Raw genomic sequence first — 25,711 nt, 5'->3', positions numbered from 1 at the left:
AGTGTTCGAGCGTGTGATTCCTATCTGTACAAGTGGACACTGTGGCAGCAAGATAAGATAAGAATGAATCTCTCCAGCCGCACATCTTTCTTTCTAATACCAAGTCAAGTCACATTCACCCTCCTATGCTCGCTGACCTACATTGGCTTCCGGTCTGGCAATGCCTCGATTTAAAAATTCTCTTCCTTATTTTTAAATCCCTCCATGGATTTGAGCCTCCCTATCAGTAACCTCCTCCGGCTCTACAACTACATGAGACCTCTGCGCTCCTCCTATTCTGGTCTCCAGCACACCACTTCACCATTGGTGACCTTCCCTTCAGTCCTGAGACCTAAGTCCTAAGCTTGAAACCCTTCACTAAATCTCTGCCTTTCTCTCTCCTCTCAAGAAACTCCTCATAAACTATTCCTTCCAGCAAGCTTTGAGTCACTTGTCCAAATATCTCATTATGTGGCTTGGTGTGAAATTTTGCCTGATTAAAGCTTCTATGAAGTACCTTTGAACATCTTTATTGCATTTAAGGTGTATAAATGCAAGCTATTGTTCCTATAATGAATTTCCTGCAGTAATTCAATTGCCTTATTAAAATTAAACATCACTTCTTTGCTCTGAATATTCCTCTCCCTGGGAGTTCTGGGTGTAACCTGAAGTAGCTGCAGCACTAAAAGGCATACGAACACAGAGGAATTTATACTGGGACTTCTACTGATGTTACCGTGGGAGAACCCACTGAGAAAAGGAGGTAGAAAAGCAGAGACTTAGGGCGGGAATTCCAAGCGGAAATTGTACCATTCCATGTTCAGACACCATCTAAACAGCAATAAGATGTGGTGACCCTGTCTGATAATCGTTTTGCCTTTAGCTCAAGTAACTGAGGTGAATAGAGTGCTCCCACTATTGCTTCTGTAATATTGAAAACAAGAAAACCCGAGAAGCAAAAAGTTGCTGATACTGGGCTGGTGGTGGCTGTTGGAGGCTGCTGTACGGTAGTGCAGGCTGGTGGAAGCTGTTGGAGGCTGGTATATGATGGTGGAGGCTGGTGTAGAGTGTTGAAGGGTCGTGGTTGGCTGGTGTAGGGTGGTGTCGGCTGGTGTAGAGTGGTGTTGCCTGGTGTAGTGTGGTGTCGCCTGGTGTCGTGTGATGTTGGCTGGTGTAGGGTGGTGGAGGAGGTGTGGGATGGTGGAGGCTGTTGGCTGGTGTAGTCTGGTGTCAGCTGGAGTAGTGTGCTGGTTGGCTGGTGCATGAGTTTAGGCTGGTGTAAATTGGTGGAGACGTGTGTAGGGGGTGGAGGCTGGTGTAGGGTGACATAATCTTGTGGAGGGTGGTGTTGTCTGGGGGAGGGTGGTGTGGTCTGATGGAGGCTAGTGTAGTCTGGGGGAGGCTGGATGCTGGGGACCTCCAGAGGAGACCACGATGGATCATCCACTCGGCACTTCTGGCTGAAGATTATTGCGAATGCCTCAGCCTGGTCTTTTGCACAGAATGTGCTGGGCTCCTCCATCATTGAGGATGGTGATATTTGTGGAGCCTTCTCCTCCAGTGAGTTGTTTAATTGTCCACCACCACTCACAGCTGGATGTAGCAAGACTGCAGAGCTTAGATCTGATGTGTTCTTTGTGGAATTGCTTAGCTCTGTCTACTACTTGCTGCTTATGCTGTTTGGCACACAAGTAGTCCTGTGTTGTAGCTTCACCAGGTTGACACCTCATTTTTGGGTATGCCTGGTGTTACTCCTGGCATGCTCTTCTGCACTTTTCATTGAACCAGGGTTGATCCCCTGGCTTGGTAGTAATGGTAGAGTGGGTGATTTGCCAGATCATGAGGTAGCAGAGTACAATTCTGCTGCTGCTGAAGGCCCACAGCGCCTCATGGATGCCCAGTCTTGAGTTGTTAGATCTGTTTGAAGTCTATCCTATTGAGTACGGTGGTAGCGCCACACAACATGGTGGAGGGTATCCTCAATGTGAAGACGGGGTTTTTTCTCCACAAGGACTGTGAGGTGGTCACTCCTACCGATCTCTTGGACAGATGCAATTGGCAGGTTGGTGAGGATAAGGTCAAGTGTGTTTCTCCCCTCTTGCTGGTTTCCGCACCACCTGCTGCAGTCCCAATCTAGCAACAATGTCATTTAGGACCTGACCAGCTAGGTTTGCGGTGGTCGTACCAAACCACTCTAGGTGATGGACATTGAAGCCCCCCACCCAGAGTATATTCTGTGATCTTACCAACCTCACTGCTTCCTCCAAGTGGTATTCAACATGAGGAATGCTGATTCATCAGCTGAATGTGGCCGGAATGTGGTATTCAGCAGGAGGTTTTCTTGCCCATGTTTGACCGGAAGCCATGAGACATCATGAGGTCCAGAGTGGATGTTGAGGACTCCCGGAGCAACTCCCTCCCGACTGTATACCATGTGCCGCCTCCTCTGCTGAGTCTGTCTTGCTGGTGAAAGGGATTACTTGTCCAGCAACAACATCACTATGCCCCCGCCTCCCCATAATATTGTAAAGGCCCAGGAATGGTGTTAGTGATGTCTGGGACATTGTCTGTAAGGTATGATTCTGTGAGTATGACTATGTCAAGCTGTTGCTTGACTAGTCTGTGTGACAGCTCTCCCAACTTAGGCACAAGCCCCCAGATGTTAGTAAGGAGGACTTTGCAGGGTCGGCAGGGCTGGGTTTGCCGTTGTTGTTTCCAGTGCCTGGTTCGATGCCTGATCCGTCTGGTTTCATTCCTATTTGTGTTTTTCTAGTGGTTGAATACAATTGAGTGGCTTGCTAGGCCATTTCAGAGGGCAAATCAGTCAACCACATTGCTGTGGATCTGGAGTCACATGTAGGCCAGACCAGGTCAGGGCGGCAGATTTTCTTCTCCAAAGGACATTAGTGAACCAGATGTTTTTTACGACAATCAACAATGGTATCACGGTCATCATTAGACTTCTGATTTCAGATATTTTATTGAGTTTAAATTCCATTACCTGCCGTGGTGGGATTCAAACCTGGGCCCCCAGATCATCACCCTGGGTCTCTTATTATTGTGAGATAGTTCGGTGTAGCTTGGTGTATAGTGGTGTAGGCTGGTGTATTATGGGGTAGGCTGGTGTATTGTGGGGTAGTCTGGTGTGGGCTGGTGTATTGTGAAGTAGGTTGGTGTAGCCTGGTGTATAGTGGGGTAGTCTGGTGTGGGCTGGTGTATTGTGAAGTAGGTTGGTGTAGCCTGGTGTATAGTGGGGTAGTCTCGTGGAGGTTGTTGTAGACTGGTGTATTGTGGGGTAGGCTGGTGTATTTGGAGCATGGAAGAAACAGAAGGGGAAATTCACAGTAGGGTTAACCATAATTTTTTCAGCTTCACACTTTCTTTTTTTCTCTTTGGGGAATTGTGGGTGGAAGGATTACCAACCCTTGAGCCACGTCACCATGGCCAACAAATCCTGGCATGGGACATGAACCCAAAGCCTCTAGCCCAGAGGCTGGGATGCTACCCATTACACCCCAAGTCCTGATATTAATAAAATAGAGACACAGAAATGTTGGGGGTTAGTGACAGAGAATTAACAATGTGCTTTATTTGTATACTCTCAGAGCTGGAGAGACGTGTTAGCAAAATGGGAGCAATATTTGATCTTTGGATAAGCTGTAGAGAACAGTTGACCCAACAATGGAGTCCTATGGAAACATCTTAACCCGAAGAGGGAACTGATTTATACTTTGACTAGTTTACCATTTCCTCAGGACTTTACAGCCAGGGACAATATATTTGGTGCCACTCACACCCAACACAATTATGACCGCATTGTCTTGTATTTAAAGCACACACTGTTAAGCTAGTGAGAAAACCAGGAAGATGGTGGTTGCTTTCTGAATAAGACAAGAAGAATCTTAAGACAAAGATTCTCTCAATGCTTGTGTGCAGGTTTTTTCATGTCTCGATTGGATCAGATGCTGCAATGTACCCACCCATTGATAAGGAGACCTTGTTATCCGCTCTGATAAATAAACTCGGCGGGAAAATGATTGTAAATTTTATAATGAATCCTGGGCAAGTTGCTGGTAGTCTGATGTTTACTGTCGCACTGTATGAGAGCAGGGGAAGTCCAACTGTGCTTCGACAGTTGGCCAAGGCACACTATAGCATGCCTTTGGAAATGTCTCTACCACAATCTTTACCCCCAAGGTGAAAAACACCTTCTTGAGAGCTCTTCCTGTTCAGCTGTGAAGGAACAGACAAGCAAGTCTAGTGAGTGCTGAGACCATGGGGGTGAATTTCTATGTGAATCATTATAACCTGTGAGTGAATTCTTTCCGTGAAACAAATGTGTACAAATTTTGGCATGTGTGGATGTACCTCACCATTTCCCCATGAAATTGAGAAATAAAATGCAGTCTCCTCTTGATTCGAAGGTACAATCAGTTTAATCGTACAAATCTTTGAAGCTAATATTCCCATTTTGCGGTATTATCTATTTCGGATAATTCCAATTGTGTTAACACAAAGAGAAACTTTAAATTATCAGTAGACAGGGGAAATCATTTTCCGAATCTCGGTGCTTAACATTTGATCCGAGATCTGCCATGGAAACCATTCTACTCGAGGATGTCGATTCGGTTCAAATCTCAGCTGATGAGAGTGTAAAAATGTCATAAAATGGTGTTGTTAAATGCGCAGAAAAAATGTTGTTTGTAGCAACATAGTAAAGTGTCTAATTTTTGCATAGGATTATGTTTTCAAAATGAAGTTGAAATGTAATTACCACAGTCAGGGGTTTCATTAATATCCTTTAAGAATTTTGTGATTTGACGATACGAAGCATGAATTTATTAAATAAAATATGCAATCTAAATACAGCTCAATATGTCATGTGATCAGTGAATACTCAAGTTGTGGATTTAGTTTGCCTCATTCAATCTGTACCAGATATGGCATTTGGAGCAAAGTAAGCCAGCAGAAGTGAGTTTTGTGTGTGCCGATACACTGTCACATAATTACATTTTGTGTAAAGTGTTTAGAGCATTCCATAGTTGAATAGTGAACTCAGACACACACATTTTTTGCAACTCTGTCCTTTACCTTGACATTCAATGGCATTACCAATGTTGAATCTCCCACTATCAACATCATGTGGGGGTTACCATTGACCACAAACTGAACTAGACTAGCCATTTAATACTGTGGCTTCAAGAACAGGTCAGAGGCTAGGAATCCTGCGGCAAGTAACTCACTTCCTGAGTCCCAAAGCCTGTCCGCCAACTACAGAGCAAAAGTCAGGAGTGTGATGTAATACTCCTCACTTGTCTGGATGTGTGCAGCTCCAAAAACACTAAAGGCGCTTGACACCATTCAGGACAAAGCAGCCTGTTAGATTGGCACCCCTTCCACAAAAATTCACTCCCTCCACCACCGATGAACAGTGGCATCAGTGTGTACCATCTTTAAGATGCATCAAGGCTCCTTCGGCAGCACCTACCAAACCCATGACCACTACCATATAGGACAAGGACAGCAGGTACCTGAGAACACCATTTGTAAGTCCCCCTCCAAGCCGCTCATTATCCTGACTTGGAAATATGTTGCCACTGCTTCACTGCCACTGGGTCAAAATCCTGGAACTCTCTCCCTGACAGCTCTCTGGGTGTACCTACACCACAGGGACAGCAGCGGTTCGAGAAGGCAGCTCACTACCACCTTCTCGAGGGCAATGATGCTGGCCTAGCCAGCGACGCCCACATCCCATAAATGAAGTTTAAAGAATTAAATTGAAGTATACTTACATCTTTCTCGGTGATAGGAAATTAATTATGGGTCCTTATTATGGCACTTTTAATGATGAGTGGCTCAGTTGAATAAATGCTGAGATGTTAAGTCAACTTTGATTGCCGTCTTGGACAATTAAGTGGTTGTCCTGATCAGCATCCAGGAATAACCAGAAATGCAATCAGAAAGAGGAAGATTTATATGCACAAGGCAAACTGAAATGCAATGATGAATCCAATAGTAACCGGATCAGTGAGCTCACTGGTAGGAAAATATAATTTTCCATAATGGATTTTCAGTGAGTGACTCTTGCATGCCATCTGGAATACGCCGCAGTCAGGCAGGCTGTGTGACACTGCTGGATTCATCGGGATGATTTCAACACGGATAGAAGTACAGCTGTGGCAGGCCCTGTAGCTAAGCATCAGAGCATGCATATGGCATCAATCACATGACATCAAGCTGGCATTGTTGCTCTATGCCTCCCAGTGACTACTTGTTCTATCCGGGGTCAGACCATGGACATGTTTTACAACTGTCTCTTCAATCGCAGGGCTCATTTTTGATACAAGCTGTCAATAGGTCTTGGATGATGAGCAGTCCTTGGCATATATCTGAATAATGCACCAGAGAGCCAATAATATAGACTAATAACTAGGCAAGGGCACAATATTTCTCTGCGTCTGAAACATTTCCCGCCTGTTGTCCATCTGTCCTGGCAATGTCACACATAATCAGGGTTAACTAGCACTGGCAAATACATCAATTAGGCAAAATAATTTGAGGGCTTCCAACAATTAAAACAATTTACAGAAATTGTGTTATGATCAGCATGAAGCATCACGTTGCCCACACCTACACCCAAATAGCTTTCTTTTTATAGAAGCCTAAAGAAAGCTTAAGGGTGACAGTGCAGGCTATAAAGTGGGAGAAAAAAACGAGATGAATCAAAAAAAGCGATGGATTAGATTTTAAATGCTAGCAATTTGCAGAAATAAGGGAAGTTTGGCAAGAGTAAAATCCTCTTTTTCCGTCGAGCTATAACATTGAACTACAGCTATCCGTTTTGTCAGTTTAACATTGTATGTCACATTGTGTTAACTGCTTGGTTCATCTGCCCATTGAGTAGGATATGGTTGTATCATGATCCTGCCTTCCATCATTACATTACAAAAGCACAAATCATCTGTTCGAAATTCCACGACATTGGTGATTAACATCTTCTCTGAGGTAACGTCTCTGCTGAAGACCAATTTTCCTTCCTTTTCTTCTGTGGAAACTGATTTAAATAAATGTGAGGTTTCTTAATTCTGGCTCATTTAATTATCATGCTATTCCATAAAACAACAGCCATGCTCAGTCAAAGATTAAATTTGGTACAATTTGATGTACACCTCCTCCAGGCCTTGGCCGTTCTTGCACCTTCACGTGTTCTCTCTCTGCTGAAATTGAGTCTACCCGACCTTTTCAGCAAATTATGCAACTATCTCTGTCTTCTGTCGGTCTGATTCCATTGTTATCCATCCAATCGTAACAGGAATCGTCCACAATGGCTTCTGTTTCCAATCCTGCACTGTCACCTCTGGAGATCACCCAAGGATTTCTGCTTGGTCCCTTATTTTTTTCTCACCACCATTTGCCCAAGCAATAGTCCGATTTTATAATCGGATGGCTTATTAGCGCCTGCTCCAGCAACCCCAGAGGACTTCACAGCGTCAGGTCGGCCTGACCATTTAAATTTTTAAAAAATTATTTCACAGGATCTGGGCATCGCTGGCAATGCCAGCATTTGCTGCCCATACAGATTGCCCTTAAACCAAATGGCTTTCAGAGGGCAGTTAAGAGTCAACCACATTGCTGTGGTTCTGGAGTCACATGTAGGCCAGACCAGGTAAGGGTGGCAGATTTCCTTCCCTAAAGAACACTAGTGAAACCAACATGACCAGCCTGTGGAGATGTGCCTAGAGTCAGCATCTCACCCGAGAACGTCGATGAGGCTCCAGGGGCAATTTCCATCAATCCTTGAGCCTCTTCGACAAGCTGTGCACTGCCTGCGTAGTGCTGAGTTGAGGCCCCAAAAGGGGACCACACCGATTTCTACCCCTGCATATTCAATTTCTAGCCAAGATCTGAATAGTTGCACTGCACAGCTTTGAATCACTTTGATTGATGTTTCAGTTTTTAAGTGAGCCACTGCTAATTAAGATCACCAATAAAAAAATGGGCATAACCACAAATTTATAATGACTCGATGGAATGATCATAATTAAATTAGGAATTGAGAAGCTTTTGCAATCAATTCTCATCCAGGTGCAACACAAAAACATTTAATAATCATTCAGTTCATTTTCTAACACCAGTATAGAAGTGTGTGTGTTTGTCAGCATTTTTGTACTGTGCATTTTGTACTGTGTAGTGTTCTTTTCCGTAGTTTGATGGTCTTGTTTTACAGGATCTATTTATATTTAATACATTTATCTTCCTAATTGTTTATAACAGGCTTTGTTAACCAGCTTTGACAAAGGGTCACCTGGACTCGAAACGTTCGCTCTTTTATCTCCCTACAGATGCTGCCAGACCTGCTGAGATTTTCCAGCATTTTGGTTTCATTCTGGTTTGTTAACTATGTGATCCCTGGAGAGCTGGAACACAGATGTTGGAGCATTGTTTAGTGTTCTGCGCAGATACACGTCACACTTTCATAGATCCTCCCTGTACAAAGACATTTCACAGTCAGTTACCCTAGTTCATCTAAAGCATGGAAGAGTAATGCTTCGCGGTTGCAAAAATTGACCACTTGTATTAATTTGTTGCCGCTTGATGTTCTCTACATTGCCGTCTCATTTCAGTTATAACCTATGCCGCATGACCTTCAGTAAGTGTAGAAATTAACTTTTGGTCTGTTAGACGCTTGATGTTGCTCAAAAACATTTGTTTTCAAAGCATTGTGTTATTCAGATGGAAAAAAAAGCATGCGCTGCGGAGACTAATATGGTGTACAGCATGCTCAGTCTACACTATAAATGCACTGCACAACATATTGGTTAGGTTGCCGTGTAGTCTCCCAAGGAGCCGATGTATCAGTCAATCGATATTGGTTCATGACTCATTGTAGCATCTGGATGGGGATGATGTGAAGAGAATCACCAGCTCTAATTTTCCTCCTATTTTTTTCTTTACTATTCCATGCTGAACTGATGATCCAATGATCACAATGTTATCCTTTTCATAATAGCCCGTAAGGGAGGGGATAAACAATGCCGCTATCTTGTAAATTACAAAAGTATAATTTTCCTGAGGTAAATTTGAGGCCGCGTATAATCCTTAAAAATAATGCTGCACCTTTTTCTTTTGCAGGTCACAGTACTCATTCTCTTTGCACTGGCATTTCTTACCTGCATAGTGTTCCTGGTGGTGTACAAAGCTTACAAGTATGAGCACAGCTGCCCAGATGGATTTGTGTTCAAGGTGAGAACTGCCCTTTGACAAATAAAGTGATGAGGCAATTCGCAAGTATTCTGTAAAAAGCCCATTGATAATACCATGATCAGTGTGAATTTGAACACATGCTGCATTTAGCTTGTGCCAAGTCCCGTTTGCCCCAGATCTCTCAGACTTAAATTGACTACAAGTCCAGCAGGGCCTCAGTTTTAAAATTCTTATAGTTATCTTCAAATTCCTCCATGGCCCCATCTCACCCTATCTCTGCAAACCACACCCAACCTAACTACCCTCCGAGATCTCTGCGTTCCACACCAGGTCTGGCTTTTCGTACATCTCCAATTTCCTTTGCTGCACCATTGTCAGCCATGCTATTGGCTGTTCAGGCCGTAAATTCTGAAATCCGACTGCAGACCTCTCCCACTCCTCCATTTATGATGTTCCTTGAAGGCTATCTCTTTCAGTCGCCTGTTCTAATATCTGCTTATGTGCCTCACACTCCTGAGAAGGACGTTGGGAAGATTTGTGTGAAATGTGCTAAATAATCGGTGGTATACATGACGGCAATAGTAATGCTTGTCATTTTCTCAATAATTCTTTCCCCTCTATCTTACCTTGTGAAATTTTTAAATAATTGATGGAATATGGTTTCAGGGGTGCCAGTGATCGCCCAGTAACTCACTTATGTGGTCACAATAGAAGTGCGAGTCAGCAGATTTGCAATTTGGGAGAGGTAGGGACATGTAAGCTGATCCCGTCTTTGCCCCAGTATCCACGAACGTACAAGTCTATTGGAAGATATTGATCAGGAGCGCAACCCTGGGTAATTTTCCCTTTCCTTAACCAAGAAATGCTGGGGAATTATCCTCTGTGCCTAGTCTCATCCTAGCCACGTTCAACAGGTTCAGAACGAGCCGGAAGTCGAACTTGGAAAGGTGATCATTTTGAACGATCTGGCTATATATTTGCAAAGGTTTTTGCATTCTGCCCATCTTCTGCTCTTGCGTGTTCTATATTTGTCAGTGTTGAAAGATTTGTTGTCTTTTTCTTGGTTCGAGTGTGTGACATTGCATTCAAGAGGTCCAATAATTAAATGGTATGTACAGACTGATTAATTTTCAACATTGCCATATTTAGGGAGATTTGAACACATGCTGTGCTCCAGAGAGGCCAGGAAAACATTGTTGTGCCTTTTGCGCGGCTACCACCCCGCAACCCCCCCCCCCCCCCCCCCCCCCCGGAGACTGCCTGAATAGGTGCCCCTTCTGTTTTCAAAATGTAGGTCTACATAGTTTTAAAATAGCAATAAGATAAATGTGTCGTTAACCTGTTGTGGTAATATATTGGTTGAGGAAGAAACATTGGCCGGAACACACTTGAGTTCCTCTGTTAATAGTGACATGGGATGTTTTATACTCAGCTGAGCAGACAGGGCCTTGGTTTAACATTTCATCTGAGTGACAGTGCCTCTGGGGAGTGTCTCATTTTATACTTCACTTTCTTTGCATTGTTCACCTCTACAAGCAACCAAAAGATCATTGGAAAGAACTGACTGTTGGATTTAACATACAGGTGGTCTGTTTTAGTGATTCTTGCAGTGTGGCTTTTTCCTTCTGTTAATTTTAAATAGGCTTTGGATGGAGTCAGCATGGTGCCCATGTATATCTTTTAAACCCATCAGCCAAATGGCCATATGTTTAGAGTTGCTGTGAGTAATGTAACAGCATGGACAGAAACCCTGAGCATATAAAGCAAGCCTTAGCCATGTCCCTCCAAGGCTGTTGTACTCAAACTAAATCTTTACCATGTGTTATCTGCATTTTAAAAAATATATATTTTTATTAGGGTATTTGCAAGTTTTTATAATAATAATAACAGCGACATAAACATGGTACCATCAAAATTTCTACCCCCATCCCAATCTTCACACACCCCAACCATAAAACAACAATCCGCCCCCCCACCCACCCCTGGAATTCTGCTTCTGCTGACATTTTAATTTTCCCCGAGAAAGTTGACGAACGGCTTCTCGAGACTGAGAAACCCAGCCATGTCACTAACCCAGGTCTCAACACTTGGGGCTTTGAGTCCCTCCACATGAATAATATCAGTCTCCGGGCTGCCAGGGAGGCAAAAGCCAAGACGTCGGCCTCTTTCGCCCCCTGAACTCCCAGCTCTTCCGACACTCCAAAGATCGCCACCTCTGGACTCTGCACCACCTGTGTTTTGAGTACCGTGGACATTGCCTTAGCAAAACCCTCTAAGTGGACATGTTTTGCTGGGCTTCCCGCGCACCTCGCACACCTGTTCTCTACCCCAAAAAACTTGCTCATCCGAGCCACCGTGATGTGTGCCCAGTCGACTACCTTGAATCAGGTTAAGCCTGGCATATGATGAGGATGTATTAACCCTGCTTAGGGCATCTGCCCATGGACCCGCCTCTATCTCTCCTCCTAGCTCGTCTTCCCACTTGCACTCAAGTTTCCTCCGATTCCAAAAGTTCCTGGTAAATATCTGAAACCTTCCCCTCTCACATCCAAAAAATGGAGACTACTCTGTCCTGTATCCCCTGTGGCAGCAGCAGCGGGAAGGCCGGAACCTGCCTTCTCAAGAAGTCTTGCACCTGCAGATACCTAAACCCATTCCCTCCTGGCAATTCAAATTTATCCTCCAAGGCTTTTAAGCTGGGGAAGCTTCCGTCTATAAATAGATCCACCATCCTCCTAATTCCTGCCCTTTGCCATCTCTGGAACCCACCATCCAGCCTACCCGGTACAAACCGATGATTATTATAAATCGGGGTCCAAACTGATGCTCCCTCCACTCTCTTATATCTCCTCCACTGCCCCCAGATTCTCAGAGCTGCCACCACCACCGGGCTTGTGGAGTGTCGGGCCGGCGGGAACGGAAGAGGTGCCGTTATCAGTGTTCCCAAACTTGTGTCGTTACATGACGCCGCCTCCATCCGCTCCCACACCGACCCCTCCCCCACTACCCATTTCCTAATCATGGCTATATTAGCCGCCCAGTAGTAATTGCAGAAGTTCAGCAGCGCCAACCCACCCTCTCCCCGACTGCATTCCAGCAACACTTTCATCACTCGCGGGGTTTTACCCGCTCACACAAAGCGCAAAATAATCTTATTCACCCGCTTGAAAAAGGCCCTTGGGATGCAGATGGGGAGGAACTGAAAGACAAGCATAAATCTGGGGAGGACCGTCATTTTCACGGTCTGTACCCTCCCTGCCAGTGATAGCGGGAGCATGTCCCATCTCTTAAAGTCCTCTTTCATTTGTTCTACGAGCCGGGATAGGTTTAACTTGTGCAGTGCCTCCCATTCCCGGGCCACCTGGATTCCCAGATACCGAAAGCTCTTTCCTACCATTCTAAACGGCAGCTCCCCCAGTCTCTTCTCCTGCCCTCTTGCCTGGATCGCGAACATCTCGCTGTTCCCCATGTTCAATTTATACCCCGGAAAATTACCAAATTCCCCGAGGATCTGCATAACTTCCCCCATCCCTCCAACGTGTCTGAAACATACAAGAGCAGGTCATTGCGTAAAGCAAGGCCAGCGCTCCAGCCCCCCCCCCCCCCCAACCAGCCCTTTCCAGTTCCTAGAGGCTCTTAACGCCATGGCCAATGGCTCTATGGCCAGAGCAAACCGTAGAGGGGAGAGGGGGCACCCTTGCCTCATCCCTCGGCGTAGTTTAAAATACCCCTACTTCAGCCAGTTCATATGCACACTCGCTACTGTTGCCTGATAGAGCAACGGCACCCAGTCAAGGAAGCCCTCACCAAATCCAAACCTTCCCAGTGCTTCCCACAGGTAATCCCACTCCACCCGATCAAAAGCCTTCTCCGCATCCATCGCTACCACCACCTCCATCTCCCCTCCTTCTGAGGGCATCATAATAACATTGAAAAGCCTTTGAACATTGGCCTTGAGTTGCCTGCCCTTTACAAATCCCGTCTGGTCTTCTCCTATCAGCCCCGGGACACAATCCTCTATCCTTGTGTCAGCAGTTTGGCGACCACATTCAATAGAGAAATTGGCCTGTTATGGTCTGCATTCCTCCGAATCGTTCTCCCGTTTCAGGATCAGTGAAATCGAGGTCTGCAACATTGTTGTCGGGAGGACTCCCTTCTCTCTTGCTTAATTAAATGTCCTCACCAGCAGTGGGCTCAATATCTCTGAAAACTTCTTATAGAATTCCACTGGGTAGCCATCCGGCCCTGGGGCCTAGCCCAGCTGCATGCCCTCCAGCCCTCAATTATTTCAATTTCAATTGGGGCTCCCAGCCCTCCCAGCAGATCTTCATCCACCCTCGGGAACCTCAACTCTCCCAAAACTGCCTCATCCCCTCCACCCCAGCCGGGGGTTCCGACTCATATAATTTGCTGTAAAAGTCCTTCAACACCTTATTCACCCCCACTGGGTCCAGGACAGTAATCCCACCTCTACTCTCCCTATCTCTCTGGCCGCCTTCCTTTTTCTGAGCTGGTGCGCTAACATTCTACCAGCCTTTTCCCCATACTCATAAATCGCCCCCTTGCCTTCCTCAGCTGTTCCACCGCTTTCCCTGTAGTCAACAGCCCAAACTCCGCCTGTAACCTCTGCCGCTCCCTCAGTAGCCCCGCGTCCAGGGCCTCCGAGTATCTCCTGTCCACCTGGAGTACCTCCTCCACTAACGTATCACTTTCAGCCCATTCTATATTTTCTCTGTGGGCCCGTATCGAGATTAATTCCCCTCTGACCACTGCCTTCAAAGCTTCCCAGACTGTTGCTGCAGAGACCTACCCCGGATCATTTTTTTTCCAGGTAGTTTTGGATGGACTTGTTCACCCGCCCACAGATCCCTTCGTCCACTAACAACCCCACATCCAGCCTTCATAGCGGGCGTTGTCCTCTTACCAAACTAACCCGTAGATCCACCCAATGTGGGTGTGATTCGACACTGCGATTGCCGAGTACTCAGTATCCACCACCCTCGGTATTCGAGCCCTGCTCAGAATAAAAACGTCAATGCGAGAGTATACCTTGTGGAATGGGAGAAAAAAGAAAACTCCTTCGCCCTTGGCCGTGCAAACCTCCATGGGTCTACTCCCCCCCCCACCTGTTCCATAAACCCCTTCAATTCCTTTGCTGCGGCTGGCACCTCCCTGTCCTGGATTTTGACTGGTCCAATTCCGGATCAATGACTGTACTAAAATCTCCCCCCATGATCAAGTTATGTGACTGGGATCTTACCTAATACCCGCCTCATAAATTCCACATAAATTCGGAGCATATACGTTCATGAGTACCACCCGCACCCCCTCCAGCTTCCCACTCACCATTATGTACCTACCCCTCCGTGTCTGACACTATTCTCCCTGCCTCAAATGGCACTCGTTAATTGATCAAGATCGCTATCCCCCTGGTCTTTGAGTCCAGCCCTGAGCGGAATACTTGGCCAACCCACCCCTTTCTCAATCTAGTATGGTCTATCGCCTTTAGGTGTGTCTCTTGTAACATTGCCACGTCCACCTTCAGTGTTATCTGCATTTTGATGAAATTATTTGCTCAACAGCTTGCTTAGTTTCAAGTTCAGTTCAGTTCACCGGGTCGGATAATATTGCTGATGTGACGTGTACATGGATGGTTGAGTATGAGTTAGCTTCAACTTCCTGACAGGCACCAGGCAACAAATTATTTTTAATGTTTGGCCTGTCCATCACAAATTCCGAATAAAAAAAAAAAGTATTTTATTACAAACATTTATCCAAACAGGTTACAGCGAATAAACACCCCCAGGAAACATACTTCCCAACAGCCAACTATACAGTCTGTACAAATGTTTCCCTTTTTTCACCCCCCCCCCCCCCCAGCGATGAACAGCCCCTCAGAAACGGTCACAACCATCCCCCACCTTTCCTCAAACCTCCTTGGAGCGCCCCTTAACTCATACTTTATGTTCTCTATTTGCAGGAAGTCGTACAGGTCACCCAACCAAGCCGCTACCCCCAGTGGCGATGCCGACCGCCACTCCAGCAAAATTCGCTGGTGTGCAATCAGAGAGGTGAAGGCATCGGCCTTCCTCCTCTCCATGAGCTCTGGCTTCTCTGAGATACCAAATATCGGCACGAAAGGGTCCACCTCCCCCTCCACTATCCTGGCTAAGACCGCGAACACTCCCGCCCAGAATCTTCCCAATTGTTCGCAACTCCAAAACATGTGCGCATGATTCGCTGGCCCCCGCTCACACTCATCTGCTACCCCCTGAAAGAACCGACTCATTCTCGCCCGAGTCATATGCACCCTGTGCATCACCTTAAACTGTATCAGGCTCATCCTTGCACAAGAGGAGGTCCCGTTTACCCTTCGCAGTGCCTCACTCCATACTCCCCAATTGATCTCCCCTCCGAACTCTGCTTCCCATTTCACCTTGATCTTCACCACCCGCTCGCCTCCAAATTCCGAATCTATCCATCCTATTGCTCAAACCAACTGGTCTACATCTGGGAATGGTGGCTTTGCTGTTATGAGCTGCAAATAGATGTGTATCATAGACCAGTTTATCCTTTATAACTTGAGTGAGAGGAGGAAGCTCCTCAGTATCTATATTCCACCATTGGACTCTCCAATAGACAGATAACCAGCGGAATTCTCCATCGGTGGAATCCTCCGGTCCGTTGCCCACGGATTTCCCGACGGCATGGGGTGGCACAGTGGGAAACCCCATTGGCCGGCTGCGGGAACGGAGAACCCGCCCAACAACGTTTATTAGCTAACGTAACCAAACGTGCTTAGGAAATGAAAGTGTGCAGGTGGAAACTTAATTTGAAAGTTTAGAGCTACCACCAGCACAATCAAAGAGAGAACGCACCAATTTCTAATGTCGTTGGAAGACCAGGGCCGGGATTCTCCATTTGGCGAATGGACTCAAGGGAGCGGAATTGGAACTGATTTGCGCTCCCAGGAAGCAAATTTGCATGCCGAGGATTACGAGGGAATCCCGCTATTGGGTCATAATTTTGAACGGGCGGTCTGATAGCGAAGTCCTGCCGCTGGCCACCCCCCAGCATCACCCCCCCCCCCCCCCCCCGCATCGTGGATTAGCACCCCCCCCCCCCCCCCCCAATATCGTCATGCAGCCCCCACACCCTGGATTTTCTGGGTCCCCCTCTCTTTGCCCCAATTACAGGAGTGTCCCACCTGTCCCCAAAGACCCCCTAAATAGGGGGACCCCCTCGAGATCCCCTGAATAGCAGAACTGTCCTGAGACCCCCTGGATAGGGAGCCCCCCCACAGAGACTCTTTTAATAAGCGTCCCCTCCTACAGAGACCCCTGAATGGGGGGACCCGCCTGGACAGGGGTACCCCCCTCACAGATACCTTAGACCCCCTAACTGGATGCTTTTCCTCTAGAGACCCGCTATTTAGGGGAACCCCCCCCCCCCCCCCCCCCCCCCAGGATAGGGGGATCCCCACAGAGACCCCTAACAAAAGGAACATCTCTCCCCCCCCCCCCCCTCCCCCCAACAGACACTCCAGAAAGGAGACTCCGATCTGGAAGCTAGAGAGCAGACTAGACAGGGGCAGTGAAAAGAATTACTGTAACCGCCACCGAGGCATACACCTGCTGACTCAGACAGCACCATATGTCCATTCCTGGAAAGAGAAAAGCAGTGACCTGTGTTTAATCCCCTCCAATCCTTTAGCTGCAAGTCATTCGTTCATTTCTCTGTGATTGTGGGCTGTGATTGGCAGATTCCACAAACACAGCTTACTTCATTCATCTCCCTTCTGAAGTGCAGTAACCCAATGTTTACAAACATCAACCACTTCAAGGAGTTGCGTGCTCTCAATTTCCAGCTCAGCTCTTCAAAATCACTCAAGCCAGAGTGATTTAACTTATAGAACATAGAACAAAGAACATATAGTGCAGAAGGAGGCCATTCGACCCATCGAGTCTGCACTGACACACTTAAGCCCTCACCCATGCTATCCCGGTAACCCACTAACCCAATCTAACCTTTTTTTGGTCACTAAGGGCAATTTATCATGGTCAATCCACCTAACCTGTACGTCTTTGGACTGTGGGAGGAAACCAGTGCACCCAGAGGAAACCCACGCTGACATGGGGAGAACGTGTAGACTCCGCACAGACAGTGACCCAGCCGGGAATCGAACCTGGGACCCTGGCGCTGTGAAGCCACAGTGCTATCCACTTGTGATACCGAGCTGCCCATACAACTTGGCTGAAATGGCCACACTAGTAGAAAAGTATAAGAACCAATAATTCAACTATTCAAACAACTCACACACGAAACAGGACAAATCCAACCCAGCCAATTACTGCCCTTTAAGTCTATTCTCCATCATCACTAAAGTGATGGAAGGAATCATCAACAGTGCTATCAAACAGCATTTACTCAGCAATAACCTGCTCAAGGACGCTACGTTTACATTCTGCCAGGGTCACTCAGCTCCTGACCTCATTACAGCCTTGGTTCAAACATGGACAAAAGAACTGAATGCCAGAGGTGAGGTGAGAGTGACGGCCCTTGGTATCAAGGCAGCATTTGACCAAGTATGGCATCAAGGAGCTCGAGCAAAACTGGATTCATCATTATGTCAGAAGTGGTGATGTTCGCAGATGACTGCACAATGTTCAGCACCACTTTTCAATGAAGCAGTTCATGTCCAAATGCAGCAACCTGGACAGTATCCAGGCTTGGACTGAAAAGTGACAAGTTACATTCGTGCTACACAAGTGCAAGGCCCATCTCTTTTGGGATGGCACGGTAGCACAGTGGTTAGTACTCTTGCTTCACAGCACCAGTGACCCGGGTTCAATTCTCGGCTTGGGTCACTGTCTGTGCTGTGTCTGCGTGGGCTTCCTCCAGGTGCTCTGGTTTCTTCCCACGAAAGATATGCTTATTAGGTGAATTGGACATTTTGACTTCTCCCTCAGTGTACCCGAACAGGTGCCGGAGTGTGGCGACTAGGGGATTTCCCCAGTAACTTCATTGACACTAATAAAGATTATTATTATTATTACAAGAGAGGATCTAACCATCTCCCGTTGACATTCAATGGCATAACCATCGCTGAACCTCCACAATCAACATCCTGGGTGTTGGCGGCACTGTGGCGCAGTGGTTAGCATTGCTGCCTCATAGCGGCGAGGCGCTGGGTTTGATCCCGGCCCTAGGTCACTGTCCGTGTGGATTTTGCACATTCTCCCCGTGTCTGCATGGGTTGCACCCACATAACCCAAAGTAGGTGAATTGGCCACGCTGAATTGCCCCTTAATTGGGAAAAAAGAATTGGGGGCTACAAATTTATTTTTAAAAAACCATCCTGGGAGTTACCATTAATCAGAAACTGAACTAAACTAGCCATATTAATACTGTGGCTATCAGAGCAGGTCAAAGGCTAAGAATCCTATGGCGAGTAACTCACCTCCTGAACCCTCCCCAAAACCTGTCCGCCACCTACAAGGCACAAGTCAGGAGTGTCATGGAATTCTCTCCACTTGCCTGGCTGAGTGCAGCTCCAACAACACTCAAGAAGCTCGACACCATCCAGGACAAATCAGCCCGCTTGATTGCTCCCCCTTCCACAAACATTCAAACCCTCCACCACTGATGAACATGGCAGCCGTGTGTACTATCTATGGGATTTTCACAGTAACTTCACAGCAGGAACTTGCCACGGTTCCTCAGGCAGCACATTCCAAAATCACGGCCAGTACCATCTAGAAGCACAAGAGCAGCAGATACCTGGGAACCCCATTACGTGGAGGCTCCGCTCCAAGTCACTCACCACCCCGACTTGGAAATATATTGCTGTTCCTTCACTGTTGCTGGGTCAAAATAATGGAACTCCGGATGCTGAATAGAAATGCAAGGAAGAGAAATAACTTTATTACGTGACCTAAGTACCAGAAACAGAGTACCATAACCATTCCTTCACATGTGACAGACCGAGTTTGTGAATGAGCTGTCAAGGCATAAGACTGCGTTGTATTGTGATCATGGTCCCTGCATGCGTTGTAGAGGAAGGTGTGGTGACAGAAAATGATCAACGAAGGATTGGAGTGAACCGTCCGCAGAGGTAAGTATGTCGTCACTTTAGAACAGGACTCAGAAAGCAATCCCATGCAAGCCTATATTTGGAACTGTGCAGAGTGGAATCGTACTGGTAGAAGTGTCATGATCCTCAGGATCTCATCTAAAACAATCACGACATTGATTTCCAAATGTCTAACTGGTGTGTATAATGTTTATTTAGAATGCGGGTTTAAGTAAATTGATTTGAAGATTGTTTAAAAACTGTTAAAGGAGGGAGAGGAATGTAGGCTGGGATTCTCCCCCAACCGGCGGGCGGGCTGGCTGTACCGGCGCCAAAGAGCAGCTTGAACCATTCCGGCGTCGGCCCGCCCGGAAGTTGCGTAATCTTCCACACTTCCGAGGGCCAGGCCAGCGCTGAAGTGGTTGGCGCCCCCACGTCACAGGTCCTACCGCAGATCGGTGGGCCCCGATTGTGGGCCAGGCCACCGTGCCCCCCCCCCCCCCCCCCCCAGGGCTGGATCCCTGCTAGCCCCCTGCAGGGCTGTGAATTCATGTCCCTTTGATCCAGGATTTTCAGGACTAAAACTCCACAGTTCTGACGCCGGCATGGGGCATAGTCCCAATAACGGAGAATCTAGCCCAATATTTGTAAGATGGAGGTAGGTAGATTCTTGTTGGGCAAGGAAATCAAAGCTTATCGGGGGTAGATAGGAATGAATTAGAAACACAAACAGATCAACCATGATCTTAATGACTGGTGGAGCAGGCTCGAGGGGCTAAATGTCCTGCTCCAATTTTGTGTGTTTGTGTGAATCATCTAGTGTTTGGGAGCATGACATGGAAAGAGAAGACTCCACATGGAAGTTTAGGAGCATAATTATATTTCCACTTGGGCAATGCAATGCAGGGATAGGGAGAATTACAATATTGAATGGCCCTAATGCCTGTGTTGATGTGCAGTATGGTTATACTGTATTTTTTATAAAATTTATAGCAGTTATTATTCTTAGTGAAATGTATTTTTACTGCCTCAGTGCACTTAATGAAAAACGTTCACATTTTCATTACATTTATGTGTCATTAAAAGCCCACTGAGCAATTCAGTTACCATCACAACCACCTAATTAGGATTGCCACATTCCATGATTCAGCAAATTCGCTTTTGTGAAATGGGCTGCGATTTTCTAAATTCAGTCGGTGCCAGAAAGATGCTGCGAGACTCAGCCATAATCCACTTCATTTTTGTGACACTGGTCTATATATTGGCACGAGAAAGGACGAGCAGCCAGACTGAGGAGCGAACTGACATTGGATTTCTGCTGCCAAAGTACACTTCAGCAGTTTTTCTTTGTGACCATCACCGCCCCTCCCCCAGCCATTTTGTAAAATTAACTAATTTAAAGTATCTCTATTGTTCTTAAAATCGTTATTTTTTTTTAAAAAATGCTCAAGACACTAATTTGCAGCTTTAAGTCATTGGGCAAAAATGAACTGCGACGTAAGTGTGTAGAATTCATAGAATTTACAGTGCAGGAGGCCATTCGGCCCCTCGAGTCTGCACCGGCTCTTGGAAAGAGCACCCTACCCAAGGGCAATTTTGGACACGAAGGGCAATTTATCATGGCCAATCCACCTAAGCTGCACATCTTTGGACTGTGGGAGGAAACCGGAGCACCCGGAGGAAACCCACGCACACACGGATGTGCAGACTCCGCACAGACAGTGACCCAAGCTGGGAATCGAATCTGGGACCCTGGAGCTGTAAAGCAATTGTGCTAACCACTATGCTACCGTGCTGCCCACATTTTGATAAGAACCACAGAATTGTTACGACACAGGAGACCATTTGGCCTAACGTGTCTGCACTGGTTCTCCAAATGAGCATCATGACTTGGTGCCATTCCCCCGCTTTGGAGTGACAGTAGCATTGTGGTAATGTCACAGAGCTGGTAATCTGGAAATCCAGGCTCAGGCCCCGAGGACATGGGTTCAAATTCCACCACAGCAGCTGGTGGAATTTAAATTTAGGGTTCCTCCTGTGGCCTCGTAGTATAGGTCAGTGAACGTGTAATCTACGGACCAAGAGCAATGGTCTGTGGGGTGCCCAGGCTCGAATTGCGCCATGGTAGATGGTCAAAATTGAATCCTGGCTCATTGCCTGACAAGAAAAATAAAAGGTCGTTACATTTTAGGAACTTAAGAATCTAAATGGGGCAGAGGTGCAAATAGATTTGGAAGCACAAGTACACAAATCACTAAACGTGACGACTCAGGATAATCATAGAATTTACAGTGCAGAAGGAGGCCATTCAGCCCATCGAGACTGCACCGGCCCTTGGAAGGAGCACCAAATGAAGCCATTTAAAAAGAAAAAGCACACGGGTAGTTTTATGTCTAGATAGATAGAACTAAAAAGTAGAGATGTTATATGGAACCTTACTTAAACCACATTTGAAGTATTGTATACCGTTCTGGTAGAGATGTTAAATGGAGCCTTACTTAAACCACATTTGGAGTATTGTGTACAGTTCTGGTAGCCATGGAGAATATAGAAATACTGGAAACGCTGCAGAAATGATTCATGAGGATGATACTAGAACTGAAAGGTGAAGAAGCTTTAAGAAAAGATGAAAACAAACGACTGTGTTGCTGGAGATCTGAAATAAAAATTGCCCTAAAAACCCAGCAGGTTTGGCAGCATCTGTGGAGATAGAAACAGAGCTCACGTTTCGAGTCCAGTATCACTGTTCCACGAAGAACAATCAGATGGACGTGTGACGTTAACTCCTTGTTTCTCTTTCTCCAAGATGTGGCCAGACCTGCTGAAGTTTTTCCAGCACTTTTTTTGTTTTTGATCAAGAAAATGTGAACGGTTTGGGTCTCTTCTCTTGGGTCAGAAGATCTGTGGGGTAACTTGTCTTTAAAATTATGAAAAGTTTTGATAGACTCCCCCTTAGGGCCCAGTGACCTTTGGACCTCCCTCCCCCCCACCTATCCCCTGAGACCCAAATCTCCCCTCCTCGTGCCCTCCTCCTCCCTTGACCCTACCTCGTTCCTTTGCTTTCAGGCCTCCTCTGGCCACTGCAGCACTGTTCTTGGAATGACTGCAGAGCTGCTGGCAAATCTGACCGATAGCTTCAAGACAGTTCACGTGCTTTCAAAACTGAGAACAGTGGTAGTACCTTTTGAGCTTGGCTTATTGGTTGCAGTCCCGTTCCACAAATGTGAGCACATAACCTTGGCTGTAAATCACTGTCAGAGCTGCTGTCTGTCAGATAAGACCTCAAACCAGCACCCTGCCTGGCTCCAGAGCTGGACGTAAAATATTCCATGGCATTATTTGAAGAGCAGGAGAGTTCCCAACCAGCAGGTTAAAACAGATTAGCCGGTCATTATCATGCTGAGGTTTGTGGACTTCACTGAACGTCAATTGGCGGTTTCCTGCATTACAAATCAGCACAGGTTATTCCCTCTGATACCAACCTGTGGATTAAGCATTATCTCCTGTTTGTTTGTCGCTTCTTTCTCTTCAGCATAACCGCTGCATTCCAGCTGGTTTGGAGACCTACTACTCGGAGCAGGATTCTGTTTCTCGGGGAAGATTTTACACCGTCATCAACCACTACAACTTGGCTAAACAGACCATTTCACGCTCGGTATCACCCTGGCTGGCTGCACTCTCCGAGGAGAAGGTGTCGGAGAAGGGAAGTGAAGGTGCTGGCAAAACAGCCGAGTAGGTTACCAGGTCCAACTAGTGGTTCCTTGCCAAAACCACCACAGGAACCAACATTAGCTGCTTAATGTGCAAGGCACTGACATTAGTAAGGTATGGAAGAGAACTTGTTAATTGGGTCCAGCTCAGTTTTTCTTCCACTCCTCTTCATTCTATTCATGTTATTTGTAAGTGTTAATGAAATTCTTTGCAAGATGGCATGCTTGTCTCATTTTATTAGGACATCCAGCTAGGAATGCCGTACTTTTATTAATCTCAGGTTGTGGATGTGAAAATAAGTAAGTAGAAAAGACCTGCTCCACATACCAATTCTCTGGCTAGATCTTCTAAAAATGCAACCAAACACCCTTATATTAATTATGCTGTCTTCTTTTAAAAATGGGCAAAGTCACCTCCAAACCAGTCCTGTGTAGTGAGTAATGGATAACTGATCATATGGTATGTTAGATTAGCAAATTTCTCTTGTGTTTTCAAATTAGCACATGCAACAAAGAATATTACTCTGGTTCTGTGATAAACTATAATGTGAATTGTTTTTCTTAGAACATGAAAACAGTGAGAGATTTTATAAAATAAACTATTTAGGATAAAATACTTCATTCTCTCTGATGCAGCGGTGTTGATACGAGCTGAAACCGGATCGAGGGAAACTTATAATTGGGGTCACTTATGGAGTAGCAAATTTGGCAGGTGGGTCATGACGTTCTACGCTCTGGTCTTCTGTATAGCAAGTCACTTTCACCACCCTTGAGTGGCAAGCAATGCTCAATTAGGTGATGATGTGGTACTATTGTCACATATTGGCAATGGCCAGCAAAGCAGAGCTCCCTCCCCCCCACCTCCCCAGAATTTGTCAAGACCACATTCTGAAGCCTGAGCCAAAAATATTACTTTTGCAGGAACAATCATTTTGTCTCATTTCTTATGACACAGTGAGATATTATGCCAGTCACAAATTCTGAAGAAAACACATTTTTGTATTAAGACTGGTGGTTCCTGCCATTCCAGGGCATATCCTGAGGGGCTATTTTCTGAAAGGTGCACATGCCTTGACTGCTCGGGATTTGAGTGGTGCTTGGGATACTTTTGCCTCCCCCAGGAAGACATCCAGGCGTTAGAACTTCTGCAGTCATTGACGAGAAAGGATAGGAGCAGATTCTTCAGAAGCCGAATTTGCGCAGAAAAAAAAATCAAAAACATAGTGTATGAGAATTATTTCAAACCATGTCAATTTTTAAAAATGAAATCTTTTACTGATAATGAAACACAATGTCATCTCCAGGTATTATAAAAAGTTTATTTTTCAGCAGTACTGGTGCATAATATGTTTTAGAATTAATGGTGGCTCTATTTCAGTGACATTTCCTTGGCTTGACATCTCTTCATTCCCTCCTCCACACCCCCCCCCGCCCCCTCAAATTCAGGAGGAAATAAGCACCTCACTTTGTTACTGCCAATGGCACATTACTCTAAATAACTATGTAAAAGCCAATTGGTCAAATTTGCCCTTAGAATGAAGAGGTGCCAAAATCAAGACAAAAAAAGCCAGATGTGGATGCTTGAGACCAATTTCTCTGGAATCTCATTGGCTGTTGAGGGGACATGAAAGGAAAAGGGACGGGAAAAAGATGCAGAGATACAACAAATTAAAATGAGTGCCAAAACATCATGCTTTGTAAAACGTGTGCCATACTTGTCATTTAGTGTTTATGGTGTTATTTAAGTCCTGTTTGTACAGAACTCCATGTGTTTTATACATCTGAACAAAAATTATACTTGTATTAGATGTAAAATGAAGCAATGAGGGTATAACCGATTCACTATTTAAAACAAATAAAGTCAAGTAATAATGACATCCTTAGATTGTGTTTTTTTTTCCTAATCGAGCAAAATGTTGTCTCAGTTTAAAACATTTCCTCCGTTTACAAATCCCAGTAGGCGGTAATACAGAATAATTGTCAATGTAATTAATACAAGTTTAGATCGGAATATATTATTACAAGATCATTACACATCAGGAAAGCCATTTAGCCCATCTTGTTCATCCACTCTGAAAGGCCCAATGCATCTATTTGTTTGTCAATCATTTAAATGCAACCCCCCCCCAGAACACGGCTTGTTTTCACTTCTCCTCGACCACAACCACCAGGAGCAGTTTTCACCTTCACCACCTATACAGTAAATTGGTGAAGCGTGTCGCTCAACCATTCTTGAACCCACTGGTTTTCATTAACTTTCAAGTCAATTGGAATGAAAACAATATGGGCTCTGTAACAGGCGTGGGCAACCCCTCCGGTGTTTACTGGCCAAATGATGGTCTTATTAGGATACCAGTCACAACATTTATTCTTTGTGTGAGTCAGCTAATTGACCATAAAGGCGATGATGATCAAGATGATCTGCTGTCCACCAGGAATCAGACTTGTGCACTACCCACCAGGGGACCCTGGCTAGCAATCAGGAGTAGGAACTCTACCTCCCCCCTCCCTAATAGAAGGATGCTCATGGTAATATTTTTGGACTGCAGGCTAGTTAACTTATAGGGGTCAAACTGTGTGCTTTCGTGGTCTTTATGACACCATTTGGAGATTTCATCCCTCACATAGGGATAAAATTATATGGGTGCATTTTTCCTGAAATTGCAGTGTTGTATCAGGTGAGAAAAGCTGTTTGAAACTCAGCGGCTTCATAAACACCTTTTCTCGCTTGATTTAAAAGCACTCT

At 45.7% G+C, this 25,711-nt stretch overlaps 1 protein-coding gene across 1 annotated transcript in view; it reads left to right on the top strand.

Moving 5' to 3' along the window:
- The window catches only part of LOC119963446 (neuronal vesicle trafficking-associated protein 1-like), a 54,866-nt gene extending 30,024 nt beyond the window's left edge, over nucleotides 1-24,842 (top strand). Inside the window, exons 4-5 of the mRNA XM_038792585.1 lie at nucleotides 9,112-9,222; nucleotides 22,788-24,842. Coding sequence (XP_038648513.1) covers nucleotides 9,112-9,222; nucleotides 22,788-22,991 — 315 coding nt within the window. The 3' untranslated portion in view covers nucleotides 22,992-24,842. The remainder of the gene's footprint in view (nucleotides 1-9,111; nucleotides 9,223-22,787) is intronic.
- The last annotated feature ends 869 nt before the right edge of the window (nucleotides 24,843-25,711 follow it).

This window comes from Scyliorhinus canicula, chromosome 3 (genome assembly GCF_902713615.1).
Source record: "Scyliorhinus canicula chromosome 3, sScyCan1.1, whole genome shotgun sequence".
Lineage (NCBI taxonomy): Eukaryota > Metazoa > Chordata > Chondrichthyes > Carcharhiniformes > Scyliorhinidae > Scyliorhinus > Scyliorhinus canicula.
This window is presented reverse-complemented; position numbering and strand designations above follow the sequence as displayed.